Source organism: Falco rusticolus, chromosome 9 (assembly GCF_015220075.1).
Source record: "Falco rusticolus isolate bFalRus1 chromosome 9, bFalRus1.pri, whole genome shotgun sequence".
Taxonomy (NCBI): Eukaryota; Metazoa; Chordata; class Aves; order Falconiformes; family Falconidae; genus Falco; species Falco rusticolus.
In genome coordinates, this window is record NC_051195.1 from 5,670,092 (window position 1) to 5,694,521 (window position 24,430).

The following is a 24,430-nucleotide window of genomic DNA, read 5'->3' on the forward strand; positions in this document are numbered from 1 at the left end:
GCAATGAGACAGTACAATCCAATGGCAAATTATACCGATTTTCATTCTGATTTTACAAAGCAAATGAGAAAACTAGCTACTGCTTGAACAAGATAAATGGCAAGAATTCCTTGTTCAGAAACCTTTCTGAACTTTCCCCTGCCAACGAAGCTGTGTGAGGGCTCATCAGCAGGAGTACAGAGTCAGACAAAGGTGTCCCAGGCGTTGCAGGGAGCACACAGAGGGAGACACCCAGCCTTGCCCCATACCTGGGGAAAGCAGGGTGCAGCTGAGCACCAGCACTATGTCTGTAAAAGAAAACAGTTTGGAAACACACCCTTGAATCAAGAAGGAAAGGAGCCTTGCTGAAGAAGGGTGAGGGGTTTTTTGTTTTTAACAGACACCAAACCATGGGAACACCCTGAAAACTGTTTTTGTTGCCTACTTCAGCCTGACTTTCCCATGTGGTTACCCAGAGACCAGGGCCCTGGAAGTGTCTGTTTTCCCTAAAACTCCCCAAAATCCTCAGGTTTTTATAAAGTGTAAAATGTGACCTTTAATTGGAGTTCCAGTTTCACATTGCAGGTTCACTGAAGTGGCTCAGTTTTAAGACGCTGCTTTCCTGACCCCCCTTCTGTCCATGTTGTTTCCTGTACTACCAAGTGAACACAACCCTGCACAGGGGTTGAAATAGATGGATGGAACAATACACAGATTGCTTTGAGCAGAGGAGTATAAACTTAAAACTGTCACTCAGCCTTTGGGATTTCAGCTCAAAAATGAAAAGCCCTAAATCACAGAATTCAACCTTAACTCTAAATGATTACTTCCTTACCTAACTCCATATCCAGAGATCTAGTATGATTCTCTATTGTAGTTTAATTTTGCTTCAAAGAACAAAAGAAGTTAATTAAACTGCACTAGAATAGTATCAGTGCTATTCTGGTAAGGAGTGAAGGCTACCGTCTGAATAACATGCATGAAGTGTAAGTCTATCTGAAGGATTCTGTAACACATTCATACAGGAAAAATGATCTGTCAAGCTTGTTTTCTAATTCTTTTACTATAGATAATAAAAGGATCTGTAATCCTTTGTAAGCCAGTGTTTCTGCTCTTAATTTCCAGAGTTATGACAGCATCATTCTGCACTCAGTGCAGTTTATTTGTCCATGGCATCCCTGACAGGCCAAGTAGCATTCCGCTCTCCTTAATGCCAACACTAACAAGAGGGGGACCAACCCACTGCACTGAGTGCAGGTCTCAGAACAGCCTAGAACATTTGATTATTTTTTAAGCTTAGCAGTATTACTTTTATCTAATTACAATACTAAGCAATTAACTGTCTGCATGTCCTCTGGTTTAACCACACCTCAGGACCCTGTCTACTGTAGAAACCTTTGAGCTGTTTACAAGTTCTTAAGCCCTTCTTCTTAGTGTAAAAGGACCAGCCTTCATTCATTGCTAAGAGTTGCATATATTTAAACCACAAACTGGGGTGACCCCTCTGCTTTGCCTTAAAACAAGTGTTTAGAAAGCAGATCTTGGCAACAGGACATTGCAATTTTTTGCTCATATACACAAGGAGTAAAACACAGGTGGGTGGGTCTTGTACTGGCTACTGACAAAGCTACATTTCCTGTGAACGTGTAGAAAGTACAGTGAAAACCAAAACCCCAGCTGAAGCTGTTGTACTAGTGTGCTCCAGTCTGGTGAGAAGTGAAGCACTTGCCCACTACCACTCACATTTCCTGTGTGATGAACTCCCAGACTGATTTTCATACAGTCTACGAAGAACAATGTAACTTAAAACTTGGGCTAGGGGAGGTGACGACAAAGCTGCTCCTTGCCAAGCCACCCCGCTCTGTGCAGGACAAACAATGAAGCTATCCAAAAGCTGCTCAAACTAGTTCTACCACTGACATTCCTGGGCATCGCGACCTTCTTCCTTCACAGGTGCCTGCCACCAGTTCCCTGCTCTAAGTCCTGGGCTGCCAGCAGCCCTTTAGGCCAATTTGTTCCAAGAATTGAGCTCTGTAAAAAGGCCACAACCTTCTTCCATTCCATTGCCCAAGTTCTGGGTCAAGTCTTAGAAGAGGATCTACTTAAAATGACTTCCAAATTCTACTTATGACAAGCATGACTGAAATACTTTTCAAAGGAAAATACCTCACAGTTTAACAAGCAGTTGCTTACTAACAGCTGCAACGAGCAGACTAAATTCAGCCCAAAGAGCAAGGGGTTCAGTCTGTTATTAGTGTGTCACAAGTGAAAGACATTACCCATCAAGTGTCCCTAGGCTTTTGAGTTTCATCATTTCACTTTTACAGCCTCTACTTATCCTTGAAAAGCGATTTTCCAAGTCACTGTTAGAAGGCAGGTATGCAAACAGCAAGTGTCAGACAAAGCTTGACCCATAGTCGTCATTAAATACCAATGAATGAATGAGAAATAACTGCATAAACCTAGGTAATTTCTTCTGTTTAAACACAGCAGGTCTGACCTCTCTCTCTGTAAGAAGCTTTCAAACCAAGGCAGGAAATGTATTTAAAATACGTTAAAAAGCACAGCTTTACATGCACGGACACAGAGGCAACCAGGGTCAGCTCCTCGGCACCAACCCCCCAACAGCAGTTTTTCCAGTCAGGAGAGCTGGATGTGGCTCCCTTTGAACAGTCAACAACAGCTCCAATTTACTCCAAGGGAAACAAATAAGCATTTCAAGCCCTGCTATCTCCTAGTCCCAAACATGTGGTTGCTTTTAATGAGATAACAGTAAGATTTATACATCCTGCTCTTTCTCCAGAAACCTCTGGAAAATGACACCAACAACCACAAGGCAGGACTGATCTCTCAGCACTCTCATCACCCGCTATTTTGTTTTCTTCCAGATATGAGATGTTGCTCATGGTGTACAGCTAGGCATACAGACAAAACCCTCTGGATTTCATGCTTGGCTTTGTAATAACTTGGGCCAAAGAGTCAAACTTTTGAGCCTCAATTCACGCATACGCAAGAAAAAAATAGTAATCACAGAAAAACACTGACAGGATTTGCTATTTCTGGTAAGTACTTACACTGCAGTTCTTTGCAAGGGAAAGAGATCTAGCAGCATCTACATCAGTTCAAATTCATTCATTCAGACACACTGCACCTTACAAAATTTCATCTATTTTATTAAGTAATTCCTTCACAATACTAATTTTTAGTTTCTCATACTGTATTTTGTAGCTTACCTCATACACTAGCCACATTCATCAACATAAACTTCATGTGTAGAAAATACAACAATCACCTGCTATAGCAACTCTATGCACTTTTGGTACTTCTTCAAAAATATTTTCATGATTGTTGGGACTCCTGTCAACATGATTTAGCAGAGTAGGAGGTAAGCTATTTCTCAGATTAGAATCAACATTACTGGCATCAGAAACTAAACCTAATCTTGCTCAGGAAGCAATTCAGCCAAGTGCTGCATAAAATACCAGCACAGGATTAAAAGCAAACAAACCGCTCTTTCTCCCCCCGTCCCCCCCTACTTCTTGTGAGGTAATTTAAAATCAATTTTTAAATTAATAGAGTTTTAGGAAAAATACAAGATGCTAAGACTGAAATGGGAAACCTGGCTTTATTTCCCAATGAACTAAGAGGACATCCATATAACTAAATGATGTCCCCATAGGGCAAGTCCATAGGCCAGCAACAGCTTTCAAAGCTCAGACGTAACAATGACTGGGGTCACTGGTTACTTTTGCTGGTCACTATGCATAGATACAACCAGGGACTTACTTTTACCAGCTAAACACACGTTCACAGTCAAAAGTTCAAGTTTTGGGAAAGATGCTGCCTTTTGTAAGCCCAGCAAGGACTTAGTTATGCATTTAAAAATGTGGTTTTGGAAAAATCTCTCAAATTCCTTCTGTACTCTGAAGGAGAAACTATGCCTTAAGTGCCTCGTATCAGCATTTGTATTCACACTGCAGGACCTTCTGCACGCCTCAGCCAGGCTCAGTCCTGCTGAGCCGGGTGCTGTACAAACACAGCAATGAAGGTATCCAAGAGATGAACTGGCATGCGTTAATTAAATAAATAAAATGATTGTCATACAGGGGACACAAGAGTCTGATGTGCTCTGCACGGCATTTCTGCACTTATGGAAAAGACACCACCACCAAGATACCAGAACTGGCTCCCGGGGGAATTAATTCCAGTGTCTGAGATCTACATGTTCCTCCTCTGAGCCAGGCTCAAGCAATGAGCAGGACAGGTCTGGATGCTGACTAATGGTACTAAGAGCACCCAGGGAGAGCCAGCCCAGCCCACAGCAGCTTGGGCAGCACCTGAGTCACACCTGTCCCCAGGGAAGGGAGCTGCCAGCACCCCGGCTGAGCAACAGGAGCCAGCTGTATCTCTCAAAGGCTGTGGGCTGCCAGCAGTCCATGCGGGTCCGTGCGGCTGCCTGGCTCCCGGCACACGGCTGTGCTTCCAGCACCAACAGACCCCTCACGTACTGCAAACTGCCGTATGAACAGAGTAAGAAAGGAAAACAAACGCAGAAACTGCATTCTGGAGAAATAAAAGCATCTGCTAAAAGACTTCCTGAAGGCAATACCCCACCTACAAAAAGCAGCCCCAGAAAGGTACCTGCACAGCAGCTGGCAAACCGTGCAGGTAACTCCTGGTGACCTGGCCAGCGGGAAGAGTGCTATCGCTGTCAGGCAATCTGGGCACGGGACAACGGAGAGTAAGTAATTCGCAGAAGCAATACTTTTCTGGCAGTGCTTGTGGAAATCCTGACAAGATAAAGAAGTTATCTTGGCAGGGGATGGTGTTTAGTCACTCATTACCTGAGGGCTCGGACTTCCTCTCTCACCCAACCCTTCTTGCTTAGAAGTCCCTTAATTTTTGTAACACGTGTTGATCATTAATGTGATTAGACATAACCATGAAACAGGATTTTTTTTTTTTTTGCCTGAGTATTCTACATTACTGTGGTCACATTAAAACCTAAAAATTATGGGGAGCTATTTCATTAAACAAATACAATTATTTTAGATTAAAAGACTTAAGGGGACCAAAACATGCGCTACAGTATTACTTCCTTCACAAGCTAAAAGAGGGACAACAGAAAGCCACATAAAAGTGTTGGAAGTATAAATCACACCTGTACAGGATGAATAAGCATATTTGCTGTAATAACTGTCAATCATTATAAAAAGCCCATAACCGTCACCACCATCCAGCTTCTCTGAAGGTCTCTCAGTCACGTCCTTGATGTCACTGCCGCAGAATTTAAAAGTTGCCAAATTCCAGCTAGGAAACCTGAAGTCTCTCGGTGCCTTCCGCACTCACCCCCGAAGCCGGGCGGGACCTGACCACAAGCCAGGGCAGGAGCCAGCGCCACTGCCCCCCTCCCGGAGGCACGGGTTGCTGATCGGAGCCCAGAGCTGCAGGCAGCTGGGAGCGCAGCAGGGCATTTTGCTCGGCGAAGTGTTACTTTTCCAAAAGTTGTTCAAAGGCAAAAAAAAAAAAAAACACAAACAAACAAAAAGTGCGATAATCTTTTGAGAGGCAGAAGAGCGGTGGTAAACAACAGCTACCTTTCAGCTTCTGACACAGCCCGTAGCCGCACAATGCTTTTGTTATTTCCTCGGCTAACTTTCCCCTCACAAGTGCCTACTTACCAAGGCCAGGAAATAATCACCAGCTTTGCTGCTCTCAGTCATCCTCGGTGCCAGCCCGCCAGCCCGCCGCAGGCCGCCGCTTTCACACCAGTCCCCTCCACCTCCACCATCCCGGGCGGGAGCAGCGGCTCTGCCGCCCGCCAAGCCCGGCCCCGGCCGCGGCAGCTGGGGCGAGCTGGAGCGCACAAAAGGCCGATGAGCAGGAGCCCGGAGCTGCTCCGCGGAGGCTCCTCCCATGAGGCTCCCCGAGGAAAGGCCGCAGCCACCGGGCCCGCCGCGCCCCGCGTCCCCTCCCGGCGGGCCGGGGTGGCGCGGGCAGCCCGGGGGCGCGCCCGCCTGCCGCTCCGGGGGCCGGGGCCGCGCCTCCGCCCCACGGCTGCCGGCTGGGGAGCCGGGGATCCCACGTGGGGTTTGCTTTGCTTTTGGTTCGGGTTGCTTTTATTTTTTGTCGTTGTTGGGTTTTTTCTCCTGGTTTTGCGGTGGAATGTCTTCCAGGACTTTTTGAGTCACGGCAGCCCGGTGGCTGCTCGGAGTTTCCATCCGCTGCACAGCACGCGGTGGGGGATGTGGAGGGATTAAATCACAGCGTGTGCAGCGCTTACAGCACGCACAGATACCTCCTGACATGTCAAAAACCACTTCATCGGAGCCTCGCCTTGTTGATGGTGTTTGGCAACTTCTTAAAGACTCGGGATGCGGGAATGGTGTTTAGCCCAACCTTAGAGATAACTTTTTTAAAGTTTCAGGATGCAGGAAAAGTTCCTCACAACTTTCACAGAAACTTTATAGCTGTAAACACAAAGCAACCCTTTTTATTCCTAGTCTAATTCTTGTGTTAAGTTCCAGCTCCTAATGTCACACAGGTTTTCTTGTAGGTTTCTCTACCTATAAGAAAATGGAGCAGTTTTAATTAGTTGTGTGCCCTTATTAATCTCTTAGGCTTCCGGCAGGTTTATTACTACACAAAAGAATGGCTTTACAGGTAATTAAGCCTTTGCATTGAGATGCACCAAACTGCATATACAAGTTGCCAGCACCCAAGGAATTAATTGAGTCTCTACCCAGGGAGATCATTATCGTGTTTATAACATGTCATACAATAACTATAGACAAAATGTCTACAATACCTATCCTGCAGCAAGACAGTCAGGTAGGTTCATTGCTTACCAAATATCTAGTTTAGATATTTTAGGTAAAATGCTGTACTGTAAAATGTAAAATGAAGGCTACAGGGACTTCATTTAGCTCAGTTTCCCAGCTGACTCTGTGTGCTCTCTGCCCAAACTCTGGACATTCAACTGTGGTACCAGCTGCACCTGCTTGGGTGACAAAACTAGCATTTCCTCTTCAGAACTCAGCCCAGCTCTCAGCAGAACCGTGCATCTCCTTGTAATGTTAGGGTACAGCAATGATACCAGTTGGACCTCTCAAAGCATCAATTCAGAACGGAGCCTCAGGTGGAAAAAGCTATTAATCAATTTGTTAATACTAATTTTTAATATTCTTTTTTACTCTTGAACGGTTTTTCCTTCTAGCCCTTGTTCAATTTTCTGTAAGCAAAAGGAAGGAACAAATATTTGACCAAGTAAATTTTGTGTTACAGGAGAACTTTCACATCTAGTCTGAAAGCAGATGGCAGGGATTTCCCCTAGATGCGCTCATTGCTGCTTTTAACAATTCAGGTATCTGTACAGAAAATAGAAGAATATACCAAATGACCACCGTAGACCAAGTCAGATACTGTCATGGGTGAAAATGCTGTAAAACACGTAGACTACCAACATCACCTGGGCTGCAAGGTATGGCTTATTGAGGGGCAAACACCAGGCATGTACGTGGAGAATTCACTTAGCTACAGCACCAGTAGCCAGTAGTATCCGCTCTGATGGCAAGAATTAGGATCAAGCTGAGAGTTAAAGTTTCTGGGGAGAGCAGGTCTCACATATCCTGCCTCCCAAGCAGCAGGAAACCGGGCGCGGAAAAAGTGCCTGTGATTTCTGATACAGGTACAAGCCTTCAGCCACCTTCTTATTTTGAGGGGAACCAAACTCTTTTGCCATCTGGAAACCATTTCAGAAATAGCTTCTGCAGGTATAACAGCCCTGAGGGGGGGGGGGAGGGGGGAAACCCTGGAGAGAGTAAGATTCATTAAAATAAATTTTGATTTTCTTGCAAGCAGCATTTCAGTCTGGCGCAAAGCCACAGACACAGACTACCTACATTCCAGCTAGCAAACCCAAATTAAGCATTTTTGGAATAAAATGGTCATTTTTCTGAAATAACATGCCTCTCCCTGTTATGAATATAGCCTCTTGCTGTACCGAAACCCAGTCTCAACCCACCTTTGCCACAAAAACATTTCCACTTTCCTCCCAGTGTCCTCTGCTACTTAAACATAGCAAAAGCGATACGCAGGAACTAACCCCAGGAACACGGCGCGAAGGTGTGCTTGCACGATGGTAATAGAAGGCTGGGGGGAGGAGAGAGGAAACAAGCTGAAAAGCAACAGGAAAACCAGAGATAAGCAACCTCCCAGCAAGACTGAGGAGACAATTAGAGGAGAGGGCTGACTCGGGCTGCAGCCGGCAGTGACAGGCCGTCTGGCTGAGGCGAGGAGCCCGCACATCAAAGCGCTGCAGCGGTAAGTGTCGCAAGAGACTTCTCCGGAGGGCCGGAGCTGGATGGGAGCGCTGAGCGTGCTGATGAGAGGGACTCGGCGGCAGGAGACAGCCTGCAGCATGGCCCCGCTGGAGCCTGGGCCCTTCCCTAGCTCCCAGGGAACAGTCAGCCTCAAGGAAAGGGCAGAAGGCGTCAGGCTGGCTTATACCAGGGGGAGTGGCAGGGCTTCTTTAATGCTTTTAAATTTTTTTAAACAACAACAGTAGTTTGCATTCGAGCGAAGGATTTTATCTTTGCCAGATCCCCCCTTTTTCCTTTTTTACATATGGCTGTGCCCATGAAAATAAAATTTACCAAGCTATATGTGAGAAGTCGGGTTGCAATCTTAAGGGTTGAGGAAACCCTAAATGAAACAATCTTCTTTTTCATTTGGCAATACCAAGTAGTTCACAACACAGGTACAACAAAGTTCTTGTGGTGACACATAGTTACCTGACATGATATAGGCACATGGTGCTGGAAGGCAGAGAGCATATATATATAAAAATATATATGTGTATATGCTTTTATATACATATATACATGCTTCACCCAAGCTTCCACATCCCGCGCTGCTCCTAACTGCAGGACTGCACGAATATTCTCTCCAGGTGTATGTGGTGCATATTTTAACCCTACACTCAAGAAGATGGGAAATTGAATTACAGGAAAATTAAAGGTACTTAAGTTCAGTACCTCCAGAAGTGCTAGAATCCAGGACATCATTTTAGGTTGTGTTTTCAGATGGACTATGACTTGAGAAATGTCATCAGAGACCTTGTCATTCAGGCTGTGCTCCATAGTCGGGGTGCTTTAAGACAGTGGGTGGACACCTGGTGAAAGCTCCTGATGGAAACCATGCCGACCCGCTATGCCCAGCTCCTGTGAATTCACTCAGAGGGTTTTCCCCATAAACCATGTCACTTTTGCCAAACCAAAGCACTTGGGCGGCGGGGGAGGCAGGGAGGAGGGAATGAGTAAGCCATTAAAAAAACTATGAAAAACCCATGAAATTGGCTTAGAAAGAATGTTACATGAAACAAATGTAAAAAAAAAAAAAAAGAAAAACAACCCAAACTAAAACACCCACACAGTTTTTCTTTTAAATTTGAATTCTGGTTTTTGAGAATACAGGATAAACTCAGATCAGATTGTCAAGTTTTTCCCTGTAAGCATGAAAAAAAGGCTTCTCCAGCTCTTTAAACTGAGGTTATTACAGGTCTATAAGCAAATACAAATACTACAATATTTGTGATAAACTTGCGAAAAAGCTGGCAAAACAGCAATGCCTATGTTTGTTCTGAACAATACGGCTGCATCATGGGACTAAACTTTAAGAAAATGTGGGGGGGTGATTTTAAATTGTTCTTTGTGAAAACTTATTACCCATTTTTAAGGCCATTTGCAACAAAGGAAACAATGTAAATATACTTGTTTGTTTACAATTAAAGAGGAGTTTCTCTTTTGTATTTCCTAATCAGAAGTTCATAGTCATACACTCTGCAAAACCACAGACCCAACTAGCTGCAGAGCAGCCTGGCTGAGATATCCAAGCCACTTCTGTAACAAACACCTGAACCTTGTATTTCCACTACTTTCCATGTAGAAATTGCCCACAACCATTGTTTGTGGTGGTTGAAAATCAGGTTGTGCAATTTCCAGCAATTTTTATTGGTGAGGCTTTAGGATGGCCATCTCTTTAAATTCCCAGACTTTTAGTTTAACTTTCTCCCTTGACAAAAAGGGAAGTTTAATGTTGTCCCATTACATTTTGGAGGATCACAGTGATGGGAAACTGCCATCTTGCAAATTTCCAAACAAGTAAGATTTATTTTTAGGAAACCCCTTCCTAGACTCAAAGCCTTACAAATTCCAGTGATAACTTCTCTTGCAAACCAAGTTTATTTGAAGTTTCTACCATAAGAACAAGATTTGAAGAATGCTGCGTGCAACAGAAGTTTCAGGTACCATCGCATTCAGAAAAAGAAAAAAGAGAAGATACAGAAAATCTTGGAGACTTTTAAATATTCAGCAAAACTAACTCTGTATTTTGACTCATTTAATGACATTGTTAAGAATGGGAATTTTAAGTGTCCATTTATTTTCATGACAGCCACAATTTCTTCCTTAGTTGTTAGAAACTGAGCAATGCATACATGTTTTTTGCTTTCACTCCAGGAAACAAATCCATACTTTTGTGTCTGCTGCAGAGTTATTCTTAGCTGGCTTTGATATTTCTATCAACTAGGAGAGCATAACAATGTTATCATGCTAACAAATTCCAAAGATTTTACATAAGCTCTTGAGTGCCTTAGAAAAAAAAAAAAAAAAGGCCTTATTGATTACACTGTTTGTGTTTCTAGCCAGAGGAGCTACGGAAAACGGGGCTGAAAAAGAATCAAAAAAGCAGTTTGATGAGTTTCAGTTTCATGAACCAAGTGCTCTCTGTTTTTCAGAGCATCATTTACAGAGAGGCCAAGCTTTACAGGTCTGAGGCTGGAAAACACCAGGTAGTTCAGGCCAATGAAACATTTAAATCCTGCTTGTCTACATACAGCCTATTTTCCTAATTCAATTTTTTATCAGCTGAAAAATCTAGTTATCCCCCTTATTTAAGCAAAGCAGGATAACTGGGAGTATAGTGCTTGTAGGACGCTCTGGGTGAGAAGGGATCTGTGCAGCATTCTCCCTGGCTGATCTGTTAGAGGCTCAGGGCAAAAATTCTTTGCTGATATCACTCCACTGGAGCAGAGATTTTGGCCCAGCATTTACTGACTTTAAGGGTAGGCTGCAGCTGTAGCCTTCTTTCACACAGCTGTCTTGAAAGGAATGTACCAAGAAGTAAAAAAAAAAGTAAATTAATGAAATTAAACTGGAAATAACCTTGCAGAGTCTTAGGGCGCTTTCAGACAGCCAGTTATTTTACTAAGGACCATGGATGAATGGGGCAGGTACCTAACATGGAGAGGAAGAGGAAGAACTAAGCCTGGGTGAATAAAGAAGAGTTCATCAGGAAATGTTTAGTCTGGGAGGAGATCCCAAGCAAATTTCAGCAAGGAGAACAAGATTAACTAACATATTAGGGCTGGCTCTTGTCAACAGCACAGAATGGTGGCACTCAGCATTTCAGAGTGACCTTAGAATCCAGAACAATTAAGCCTTTGATTGGAGCAATTAACTTTTCCACACTTCCTGCAATTTGAGATGCAGAGCTTCTTTTAGGCCAGAGAGACTCTACTATAAGCATTAACCAGTCACGCTGAATGTAGATGAACAGGCCCAAACAGATCCATCTAACAATTTTTGACATTCTCAGAGTTCCCAAATGTTGAGGAATAGCAATATCTAAGTAAGCCCCACCTGCTAATAGCAATGCACATGTGGGTTTCCATATACCTGGACCAATATTGATAAGAGAGGCTTCAAGGACATCAACATAAAAGACAGCAGGAGAAAAAACAGAAAGCAAAGGACGAGGAGGCAAGTACTATGGAGTTCTGGCTCTTCAGACATGTCTCCAGAGTAGTCCTGGTTGAGAAGCACTAGTGCAATGCAAGCATGCCAAGATGCAGAAGAACTGGAAGGAAGCCACATCCAAGTCATGGAGAACATGCCCGTGTCTGTAATTGCTGTTCTCAGAGCAGGGTTCAAAGCTGGGGCTAATCCTGCTTTGCATATTCTATTACAAGCAGGGACAGTGGAACTAGCTTCATGGTACCCAATTTTGCAAGAAGCCAGAAGATAGAGTCAGAATAGACAAAATATGGGGATCTGTAGGATATGCAAAAACAATTTTGAGAAAATAGGCAGCTTACTTGGAAGAAGCAAGGTTGAAAAATACATCTCGGGAAAGCTAATCAGGGAAAAAAAAAAGTAATCTGAAAGTAATTTTTAACTTAGTAAGAAAAGAAGACAAAAATTGGTGCTAAACTGCCTGTCCAGTTATTGGACGAAGTATTACAGTGTCCATGCTGGATTCCTTTAGCAAATGCCTGTATTTGATTGAATAAATGTAATTTCTTGAGAAACATAGAAGGGATGTGTGAAGACAGCAATTCATGTATCCCATCCATGTCAATATCTACCTTACGAATATGTGACTATGGTTCTCAAAAGTATTACAGGATGTTTTCAATACTGCAAGAAGTATCAGCAATTTGGCAGGACCAGAGATTATTTACTTCTATACTCTTGTATAGCAGAGGCATATGTAAATAAAATAAAAAAATAACCAGCACGGTATCACATACCTGGTTTTCCATTGGCATGTGCTTTGGGTACAACAAGGGATATGATCAAATCAGCATTCTATAAATACTTTATGCTGACTTAGACACTGCCTAAAACAGCAGTCAATTCTGTCAAAGGTATCCATTGGAGTAAGTCTTCGAAAGCAATGTGAGATGTCTGTTGGATAACAGTGGAGTTATCTTGATTTTACTCTTCCGCGAATAGAAAAATACCAAAATTCAATATCACAGATTTCACACAGACAAAATCCCACAGAACTCCCCATACAGGTAATTTAGTTAAGGACTGCAGGCTGAACTGCTTGCATCCCCAAAAGCACAACTGTACTAACAGTTGCACCTACTGAGGATAAGAATGGCAGTAGGATGGGAAGGAAATAAAGAGAAAGAATTGAGATGCAAAGGAAGAAGGGCAAGAGAGACAAAGAGCCTGATTAATTTTGTACATTTCACTTATGTGAAAATCACCTTCAGCTAGTTTTTCCCTTTGTTTGTGATCCTGAGATGCTGCACACCTGAGTTAATTTTGAAGTTTTAAAAAAAAAGAAGAAATAAAGCCAGCTGCATTATCACTATTTTGATGTTTCCTTTTAACTCCAAACTCTTGTTTTCAGATGTTAGCAACACAAAGCCTTAGTGCTCAAAACCCACTTGACTGATCTGAAAAGCAGTTCTACATTCCATATCTCATCCACCAAGACTGTTAAAATATTTAATACTGTATTTGTTATACAGACAAAAAAGACCAAGTCGGTATTTACTAAGAAGTGAATATTCTTTTCAGACTTATTGAACTTGCCAATTTTTGATGGCAAGAACAAGGCATGAAGCAAATCCAGAAGTATGTCTGGACCAATTGAAAGATCTTGTCTGATCTGTGCATAGGACATAAAGAACATTTTTCAAGTAGCTTTGCTGATGCCAACTGCTGCAACGTACTTCCCATATAAGAATATTATTTAGATCTATAAGTAATGTGAGTCAATGCAGCAGACCTCTATTCTTGCAAAACCCTTGGCAGCGACAGGAGAGCGCCTACAATATAGTGCTATAGCTGGGAAAGGGCCCTCCCGGTGAAGTTCCTTGCGGTGCCAAAACTGTTAAGAAACACTTGACTCCAAAGCAGTGCAGTGCCACAGCCTCCTTGCCCTTTACATCTGGCTTTATGTGCTACTCATATAGTGAAAAGCAGGTCAGCCGGCAAGGAAGGTTCAGGCACCACAGAGGAAGAATGAGCATTTGCATGAGTACAGCTATGAAAGCACTGAGTCTTGTCTGTTGATTTGCATAGACAGGCTGGAATAAGGATTGCTTCTGCTGTGTAAGCTCCAGAAGAAGCCAATTTAATCTGCAGCAGCAGCAGCAGCAGAAGCTCTGGGAACGCCAGGCCTGCACAGTGCCCTCCTGCATCAGAAGCAGGTGAAGGCACTGGGCATATTGCTTGGCACTGCAGCGAGCACAGCCCATTCTGCTCTGCGCAGCAAACTGGTTCTGCTGAGGGGTGCAGAGAAGAACCTCACCTTATTGCAAAGTGAGTGTCATTGCTTGCAGCAAGCTTATGACTCCTTGCCCTCTTCCAGTGTTCACCCACCCCAAGCTGCGTCCGTGAGTATCTCTGCAACCCTGGAACACCCAAAAGGCTGTTAACAATTCGAGGGTTTTGCCAAACCAAAGAATCGGCAAATGATGCAATCTCTTCTCCGTACCTTACAGGTGCACAGCTGGGAATGACTTCAGAGCTTCCACTTGAAAAAGCTCTCTCAGCACTTTTTTCAAGAGGCAATGTCAGTTTGTATGTACCAGCCAGCTGAATTACAGGAAGTTATCAAAAAACTCCACGTGACCTCTAAACATCCCTAAAATTTTGCCATAATTTCTGATTTTGCTCCATGTTTTGCTCAACATCTGCCATCGGTCATGATGCAAAGAGGACCATTTCAGTGGCATAGGGTATAAGGACATGAACATTCCTTCTCCTTCCATAAAAGAATGAAGATGTATGGGTGTAGACATTACAAAAGGAGGAAAAAACCCCCAAAAACCTTCAAGTCCTGATCTTTCTTTCCAAGTAAAACTCAGACAGCAAAATGGAGCAGCTGGATGCCCAAAAGGAAGTGGGAAGGGCAACATTTTGTCGTCCAGATATGGCCATCACAAACACAGGTTTTCAGTCACAGATTGGGTAGAGAGAGAGAAATGTCAAAACCATCAAATAATGGGTTATTTTTTACTCCTTTTCAGTGCTGACAGACAGGTTTGCCAAAATCCAACCCTCCCCTACTTCTGCACAACTGTACTTCCACAAGAAAGTGGGGCTAATCCTTCAGCCACTACCTCCTTTCCAAAAATATTTGTCCTTTTTAGTGAAGATTTGAAGGGAAGTTATTGGTGCTGTACTATTGCCTTCAGACACAAAGGCTCTTCTTATTAGTTGGCCGCTGTCCCACCCCTAAGGGAGGTGGGGCGGGAGTCACTTCAGACAGTTCTTGGATCTTGGTTCAACCCAAGACCAGCCTCCTCCCAGTACCATAGCCACAAAGGAAAGAAATACCTCTATTTCCTCCACAGGAAGAAATCCTAACAAGGATTTAAGAGTCAGATCACACAGCTTTGCCCCCTCACCCACAGTGAGGTGAGGTTTCAACATAAAGGTTTTGTAAGAGATGGAGATATACAGAAGCAGAGGAGGGGGAGAAAACAATGGTGAAATAATTCAGAACATGCCATTTCCTTCTCCTAAATATAATATACTTCTTACTACTATTTATTTTGAAAGCTGGGGAGGATTCTTTCTCGCTGGAGTTCTTTCCTTCACACCCAGATCCCCACAGTCAGCTCTTAGAAATGTGCACCTTTTTTTGTACAGCTATTGTAGTTTATCCTCTGTAAGGATTAAAGGGCAGTAAAAACTGGAAACTACCCTGCAGCAAAAACTGTTGTGACCAAAGTATACAGGGTATGGAATACAGCTTGAAATTCAATTATACAAAACCAGTTTTAAGCTCAAGCAAAAACTGGACTGGTCAGCATGTTGGACCTGCTAAAGACAGACCAGACCGCTCAACTAATGCTTTCTATTTCTTTTTTGTATTATAAATGCATATTCCTCTAAGAAACAAGTCTGATCAGAAGCAGAGACTCCTCTCTACCACCTCTCAGAGTCCCCAGTGTTTAAATCTACAATACTGTAATCACGTACGGCTCTGCATGCATATCTCTTGCATGTGTATGCACACTTGGTATGTGTGTGACACCACTTACAGCCGCAGTCCAAATGTAGCAGCTGTCTGTTGATACAAACCCTCACGCTGGAAAAACAGGTGATAATGAATTCTTAAACCATATGCAAGTATTAAGCAACTACTCCATGAATTGCCAGCAGCTGTTTCAAGAACCCTGCCCTGCTTGCCACAGGTATTATTTAAAGTATGATACCCACCCTGATATAAAACACATGTGTAGGCATACGCATGTACTGACCCATAGTCCCTTAAGGCTTCTGAACCAGGCCATGCCAGCAATTTGTTTGGTAATTTCAAAGCTACCCACTGTGAAGCTTCCCGTCATATAAAGGGAAACAAAAAGAAAAAAAAGGAGCTAGAGAGAAATAACAGGGTCTAATTTCCTTGTCATTTTATAAACAGATCCTTAAAGAGAAAGTCATACAGCTGTTCAGACTTCCAGCACTTCCAGTATTCTTCTAACGTACATTTTGCTCACACAATTGGACCGTATTCAGCCTTTGTCCCAGACTCACATACGATAGGATGAACGCCCCCATGTTTTCACAACAACAGAAACACTTGAGGTATTTTCACTTACAATACGGTTTTATCATTTTAACCTCTAAGGAATGTGGCACTGAAATGTTTTTCCTCCTTACTCAGTTAGTATCATCTGATTTTTTGGTTATACTTAGATTCTATCTATGCACACCATTCGTTGATGTTGTCTGAAATAGTTCAGCTTTTCACTTGACCCTTCTGCTCTGCTGTTGTCTCTTCACAGTTCCAGCTATAGCTGCCTCCTCTGGTATGAGAAGGAAAGGGACAGCGTGCAAAAAAACTTGCTGAGGTTACATGTGAAGCAGTGACATGACTAGGTAAAGGGAAAGCACCTGTTCTAAGATCCTAATTCTTTTGAACTAACTGCACATCAAACTGAGAATTCAGACAGAAAAGTAGAAACTCCAAAAAAAGTCTTAACTTTGTTAAAGCAGTTACTGCTAGATCTGGAAAATAAAAAAAACCCAAACAAGTCTTAGGCTCCACAAATGCCAGCTAAGAAGAATTCACATCTGAAACAACTCCATGTCATTAGAAACACTGGATAACACCATGATCAAAGGCACTGTCAATACAATTATATTATACAGGAGGATAAGAGGGAGGCCTAGACAGCTAACAGTGTGAGTAATTGGGTTATACTGTGGGCTTGTTTTTAAATGCTGCAATCCACCATGTGAACACTGCAGGTCTCATTTAACTGGGTCACCAAAACTTAGGCAAAAGCCTACTAACTTAAGGCTAGGAAGTGCTATTTGTTTGCCTAACTTTAGGCTATGAGATGTGAACACTGGGAAGCATAAGCAAATCCACACAGGTAAGGGCAGGAATCTGGACCAGCTGATGAAACAGGTAAGAATTGTGCTCCTCAGCTTTCAGGTCCCCTCTGCCCTTAAAAATTATTTCAGATTTCTTCCATATACTCCACCTTTGGAAACAACAGAAATTTAATAGAAATTTAAGAACAGAATAAGTGTCATGCCCTCCCAAACCACCCAGACAACAGGCATCTGCCTTGCAAATTGTACCCCTATCAAGCCCCAGGGTCCTGACAACCATTTCACATAGTAATTTAAAGTAAATACCTTTCAGCAGGCAATCCTGCCACAGCCATGTCTTGAAGCTCACTGAGGTCAGGGTTTTCAGGCACAGTTAATGTGAGCGGTGGTAGCTTCCTTTCGAGATCCCGAAGTGAGCTTTCATGTTTTGAATTGATCTTGCTCGGCTGATTTTCAGCAACAGTGGGATCTGTACGTGCAGAACGCTCACCCTGCGCCATCACAGGAACAGTTGGAGAGTGATTTTTGTACAGGTCTGTCTCCTGCTCTTCTGTGCTTGTGTTTATAGTTAAGTCACCTTCACCAGTGACTAACATCCTTGCAGTACCTGTTTCAGGGATGTTGCCGGTTTTTTCATTCCCTGTCTTTGCTGTACTTAACACTGTGTCACTGTTCTCTTTTCCGTCTCCCTCAGTCTTATTGCTAGATTCTAGTTTAGAGTCAGCTTGCAAGCAATCATCCTGGCTTACTTCGTTTTTCAAGTAATCTATTAACCCATGCACGGTCACTTTCTTTTCTTGCTCTGCATCTTGTGAATTTTCCAATGTTTCCAAGCCTTTCCTATTTACTGGATCACCCTGTATCAACTGCACATCATTCTGAGACTTAATGTCATGCATAAAATCGCTGCAAATGTGTGTCTCCTGATTTTCCCCAGGTGATAGATGAAAATTGTCTGGCAATTTTTCATGATTGTAAGATCCTCCTGGGACAAGTGTTGAAGCTGCCATGTCAGAGATGCTCTCAGCAATGTCTGGATCACCATACTCACTTTTCTCCTGTTCATTTGGCTTAGGATCCTGGCATTGTTCAGTAGGAAGACTTACATCCTCTTCAGATGAAACTGGTTCTGCGTTACGCTCTTTAATGAAGTGATTTCCCTCTGCAGTAGCAGCATCTTCTAAGTCACTCTTCTGTACATCGCCTGTAGAGGTAACAGCTACAGTGGGTTGTTGCTTGCTGTCAGAATATGCAAGGAAGTTCTCAGCTGCTGCCCCATCAAATGAAGCCAGTCCTTGCTTCTTTACCTCTAAGCTTATTAGCGATTCAGGATCAACCCCACTAGCACACATGCCTTCCTTTCTTTCCATCTCACTGCTCTCTGGATGCTCAGTGGTTTTGTCTGGCTTTTGCAGATTTTCCAGAGCACATTCAGCAGGTGTAGCATCATCCAGTCTAGGGACCACTTCTGAACAGCTACTGGGCTGCCTGTTTTTCTCAGCGTCCTGGAGACTTGCTGGTGGCAGCTCTGCCACAATGTTTTCTTGTCGCAGAGGTTTGCCTTTGTCAGCTTTGCAGGAAGTCTCAGTAGCTAAAGACAACTCTTGCCCCTCTGCTTCTGGGGTGCCCTTGGGAGTTTCTTTGTTCGCCTTATTTGATTCTGAGAAGTTCTCAGCACCGCACAGTTCTGCTGTATCCTTGGCCACTGGACTCTGCTTGAAGCCTGCATGATTTTCAGGCAAAAGTTGGGGTAATTCATCACTCAGTGTGCTGTGGACAGTTTTTTTAAATATCTGGCTGATATGCTCCCTAAAGTCTGGGAGTCTGGAGCCGATGTCCAGAGAGCTGCAAGTCAGAGCGTCATGCTCCTTTCCAGAGTTGTCTGCAGACTGCTCAGTAATACTGATCTCTGCCCTGGTTATGTTATTATTCTCTTTTGAAAGCTCTTCCATTTTTTCTGAATTCCCAGGTTTCTCTAAGATCTTACTGTACTTGTCATCTACGCAGATATTCATTGCAATTTCCTCATTACAGCCCTGTGATGATGAAAGGCTCAGCAGCTTCCCTTCTAGAGTAGGGAGAGCTAACAGAGACTCTGCTGAACTGTCACTTTGCTGTTCTTTGAAGTTTACCTCACTTTTTGTTTCTTTGGATTTAATTGCAGATATCTCTTTCTTCAGCTTCTCAGAATTGAACTGTGATAAGTTTCCAGTACTTTGCCCCACATTTAAGGTCTCTGGCAGGGCTAAACTTCTGTTTCTATCACCCTGAAAACTTTGGTCTGGAACATCTTTTTCCTTCACATGCGTATGTGCTGCAGAGCTGTTTTCTGAATTTGCTGGTTTACCTGTGCTTGCCCTGGGTGAAGGACCTGAGTGCACAGATGCCTGAGAACTTGCAGCAATCTGCAAGTTCGAGTTACCTTCTAAGGCATTTTGGCAGGCTATAACTTCAAGCTCATTATTTAGTAATTCTGCCCCAGTACCATTGTTCGCATTGTCTCCAGGCTGTGGGCTGGGATGGCTGAGTGCAGAGGTCTGTGTAGACAGGGCTGTAAAATCTGCTTGACAATAACCAGGGTCCTCTGTTGTCTTTTGAATACAGATCGATTTATACAACTTATCAGTGGGAATTACTTCCCCATGTGCCTGCAATGGTGAAGGAGATCCTTGTGACCCTGGACTTTTATCACTCATCATATTACTTGTTTCTGTGGCAGAAGCACTGTCCTCACAACATATCTCCATGCTTCCATCTTTCTGGATGATTCCTCCATCACTAGTCAGAACCTTTTCTGAGTTTTCTGCCATTAATGGCATTTTCCATGGAGTTTCTGGACAAGATATTGGAGGATCATTTTTCTCAGAATTATCAGAAGTATGTGCTATTTCTGTATCACTTGGCAAAGCCTGTGATACGTTAGTGGCACTTGCTGAATTCTGTGTCCCTGGAAGAGCATTTATAGCAGCAGCTTGGCTTTCAGTATTATCCTCTGTCCTGCGTATGCTGCCTGGCTGCTCATTCTTGTCAGATTTTTTAGAAAATGTATCGCTATGACACACTGCTTCGTGCTGACTAGCTGAGATCAAAGAATTATTATCCTGCTCAGGCTTGTTTGAGTTTTGCTTGCTGTAGCAGTTTTCTTCTGCCTTGAGACCAGTTTTGTTTTGCTCATTGCAATCCTGTAAATTAAGCGTGGTCACACCAGAAATATTTTGCCCATGTTCGCTGCTACACAGAGCCTCTGACAGCATGGCACTGCTTTTGTCCTTGTCCTTTTCTTTTGCTGTGTCAGAATTGCATTGTATTGGTTCTGGACCTAGCACAGAAGATTCTTCGTTAAGGCTGTTTGAAATGTTTAGAGGTATTTCTGGTATGTCGCTGTGATTATTTAGGTCCAATGGCTGTTCAGGTTTTAGTGCCCTTTCTTTGTGTTCCTGGTCATCTGTTCTCGTGACAGTTGTCAGACTGCTTTGATGCTTCTGTTGTTCAAGTCCTGTATTTGAAATCCAGCCACCGTCACCAGCAACAGACACTGACTTCTCCATTTGCTCTGCTTGGGGAAAAGCGGTTGGAACATCTGCATTTTCCTGCAGCTCTCTGATACTGCACTCCGGGGCCTCCGAAGAGGTGCATGTGTCACTCTCAGAGAGGCAGTTGTTTTCACTGATTTGGCTGTCACCCCCATCCTCCACGTGAACTTTCTGAGGAGTTAGTCCTGAAGTACTGACTATAGCCTGGGAGGTTTCTGAACAAGCCATCTGCGTATTTCTGTGACTTTCTGCAGCCACTTGCTCCAGCTGAGCTTGCATCACCACATCGGATTTGCATTCACTTTTCAGCGCCAAATCTTCATCTTCCACAAAACTTTTCACAGCAGATTGGTGCTTCTCTTGTTGAATACCCTCATTTTCTTTACCATCCACAGCACTGCTTTGTGCAGTTACAGCCACAGGGCCTTGCTCTGAACTGCTGCAAGGCACTTCAGTGATGTGACCGTTCTGTTCTTTGGCTTCTAAAACCCATGAGGCCGCCTCAGTTTGTACAGCCACGCGATCCATAGTCCCTGCCAACTCATTTAAGCCCTGGAGCTCGAGTTTTGATTTGGACATTTTTGCACTTTCTTCTGCCTTGCTATAGCTCTCAGGCTTTTCTTGACTATCAGTTTTGCATTCAGATTCCAATACAGTTTCTCTAGCAAAAGCCTTTTCCCAGGACTCATCCTGCTTACTCTGCTTAATATTATTGTTCTCAGAGTGGAGGAGCAGTGAACTGTTTGCACTGGCTAAACAAACTTTTTCAGTCCCGTTACAGCCTGGCTGGCCCGAAGTTTTGCCTTCTGCCTCGGTGTTAAAGCAATCAAAACTCAGTGGGCATTCCTCCCTCGGAAACTGTGGTGAAACCACGAGCTTATTCTCCAGCTCATCTGTGGCAGCTGTTTCCTCTTTACTCATTTGTTGTTCAGGTTTACAACCATGAGACTGTGAGTTGTCTTTGGGCAATTTAAAGTCACTGTGTAAATTCAGAGGCTTTCCCCCAGCTTCTTCACCTAGATCACCTGTTGAAGTCTTTTCACAAAGACTGAATTCTTCAGGATTGTCCTCCAAGTGGGTGTTTCCTGTGTCTTGGCAGTGGCTGCTAACAGATTTCAACAGTGCTCTTTGTGCCCCACTTGACCCCCCAGGTAATTCACTGGTTTCTGTCACTTGTGCCTCCTCTGTTCTGATTTCATTTTTTTCTTCTGTTACGCCCACCTCAGTTTCTTTTTGATTCAGCTTTGTGGATCTGCTCAAAGAAGTACTTAATGCATATTCTTCCGGTAATAAGCTTTTATCTATCAGTGAATTTTCTGTTCTGGGATTGATAATTTTTTCTGTTTCAGAAAGTGTGGTGCTTTCTCTAGACACATCATCAGCTTTTATAATTTTGTTGCTACTGGCTTCATCTTTTCGGCTTTCAGTTGTGACAGCTGATTTTTGTTCTTCCTCTCTCTTGAATGATAAAGGCACACTGAAATGCTCGGCACTAACAAGCTCATCCTCCTTTTGAAGCTCTCTTTGAAAAATGGATTTGTTTTTTTCAGAGGCCATTTTCACTGCTTCACTCCTCACCGGATCTTGAGAGTCATTTCCAGACACATATTCCCTTGAAGGCTCTTTAGGCTTTGGTACCAGGAAAAGATTTGGAGGCTTAGAAGGCAACTCTGACATTAAAGCACAGGCTTCTGATTGCTCCTCTTTGCTTCCAGATAGAGCTGGAGTTGCTTCATTCCCCTTAGCTGTTGTTACAGCCCCCATCTGTAGATTACAGACTTCACTGATCTCAGTGAAGCCCTGAGCAGTCACAATTGCTTGAAATTTTTCACTGTCTGAGCCTCCTGTTGCTGGATAATTTAGGATTAAGGTTTCCTTTTTCATTAGCAGACCCTCTCCACCATCTGTGTTCTGTCTACCTTGCTGCATTACAGTCTGAGGCTGACCTAGTTCCAAAACTCCTCGCTCCTGCTTGGCCTCCTGAGCAGTAAAATAATCTGCTTCTTTACCCTGGGGAAATGTGCTGACATGTGGTTCCCTCATGCCACCCAGCTGTTCACTCTGCCAGAGTGACCCTAATTGACTCAAACTCATTTGTGCGACCCCTTGCATTTCTGTAATTGCTGCAGGAGGGCTGGACTCCAGGCTTGTGTTTCTGGGATCATTCTCACCCTTTCTCATAGAAGTGGCAGCAATATTGTCACGTTTCGGGCCTCTGTCCACAGATTTGGCACATGGTATTCTCTCTTTGCCATTCACTGGACCTGGCGATGGCACTGCTTCATTGCAATTTGAGGCTGGCAACTTCTCATTGCTACTTGTAAGATTTGCTGTGACATGTTCTGTAGCACAGTCTGCAAAAGGCATTGAGATAGACAGACTTCTCTCTCCTGCTTCTGCAGCCTGCTTTAAGAAATTAGAGTCTGTTTGTCCTCCTTGCTCTTGCAAGATAGTGCTCTGTCCTGTCACCTCTGAAGATACCACGCTTGAATTTGGATTGGATAAATCTTCTGCACTGTAGCTACTGATGCCTTCGTTACTGATGCTGCCAACAATGGAAATGTTTATTTGTTTCATGTCAATCAAGAAGCAAAGAATATGAAGCAAATGAAGCAAAGAATAAAACCAATTTGTGCCACTGATGTTTCAAAGCCATGCAGTACATGCACTGAGAAACTGATAATCTGTTTTCAGGATCTAAAACATCAGACATACATTACAGCGATTTAAATGCTTATTGCTCTGGAAAATATGTCCCCAGTCTTACCTGACAGCCACCATGCTCATTTTAACCATTCTAAAATCTTAGTTAAGTGGGGGAAAGGACACACATCTAACAGACTACAGGAGCAACATGGGAACAAGTGAAAAAAATACTGGAAAAAACACCAGTACCTCAAAGAAAAGTTTTTCTTTTCTGTTTCTATGAGTCTACTTTGCAAAAAGCTGGACCATGCAATCCACAGTAACTGCTGTTATCTGGCTATACTTTTATTGTGTAGCAGAAGATTAAGAAGGGCCCATCTGTTGAATATTTTCTCCAACTAATCTGCACAGTTTATTCTCACCAAAAGGTCAAAGGTCTCACCCGGCCCAGCAATGCTGCCATACAATGATAGCTGTGCTATGAGGTCATTTTATTGCAGTGTTTGATTTCAGTGCATATAATCTATAACCGTTTGTATGATCTCTCTCCCCACCCATTAAAGATAAGATAGAAAATAATGGAAACAGAGATGATGTGGGTGCATTAAGTGCAGAGAAGTTATTTCTAATACTTTTCACGTGCACTGTGTGGACCTCAGTTTCCACACCTAGGTTTGTAGGTCATGAAATAGGTTAACGTTGTTCTCTCCCTCACCTCCCCTGGAAAGCCTGGGCATGTTTTCACTGCCTTAGGGAACACGGAGTGGTTATCAATTCAAAACTGAATGCAGAATTGTACCGAGGAGAAGGGGCATCATTTACTTAATATGAAATAATAAGTCTCACACACGCACCCCACACCCCCCATCCAAAGCAAGGTACACAGACAGCACATTGTCAAATGCTCAGAAGTCAGCATGATGGCGGTGCGCTCTGGTTCCATAGCTGCACAGGGACAGGTCATTCATAGTGAGCCCATCACTGGAGCTTTGCCACAAACAATTCAGAAATTCAAAGTGCCCTACAGACTGGAGCTGTAAAAGATGCTTAAAACACCTTCTGTAAGGCCAAGCACAGACTGGATGTAAGTAATCTCCAGAAATCCGAGAAGCCTCTCTC

General features: G+C 43.3%; 1 protein-coding gene across 2 annotated transcripts in view; it reads right to left on the minus strand.

Moving 5' to 3' along the window:
* The window catches only part of TACC2 (transforming acidic coiled-coil containing protein 2), a 129,622-nt gene that overhangs the window by 82,855 nt on the left and 22,337 nt on the right, over positions 1–24,430 (minus strand). For both annotated transcript variants that reach the window (XM_037399281.1, XM_037399282.1), the window contains exon 3: positions 17,439–23,210. In XM_037399281.1, the coding sequence (XP_037255178.1) occupies positions 17,439–23,210 (5,772 nt within the window). The remainder of the gene's footprint in view (positions 1–17,438; positions 23,211–24,430) is intronic.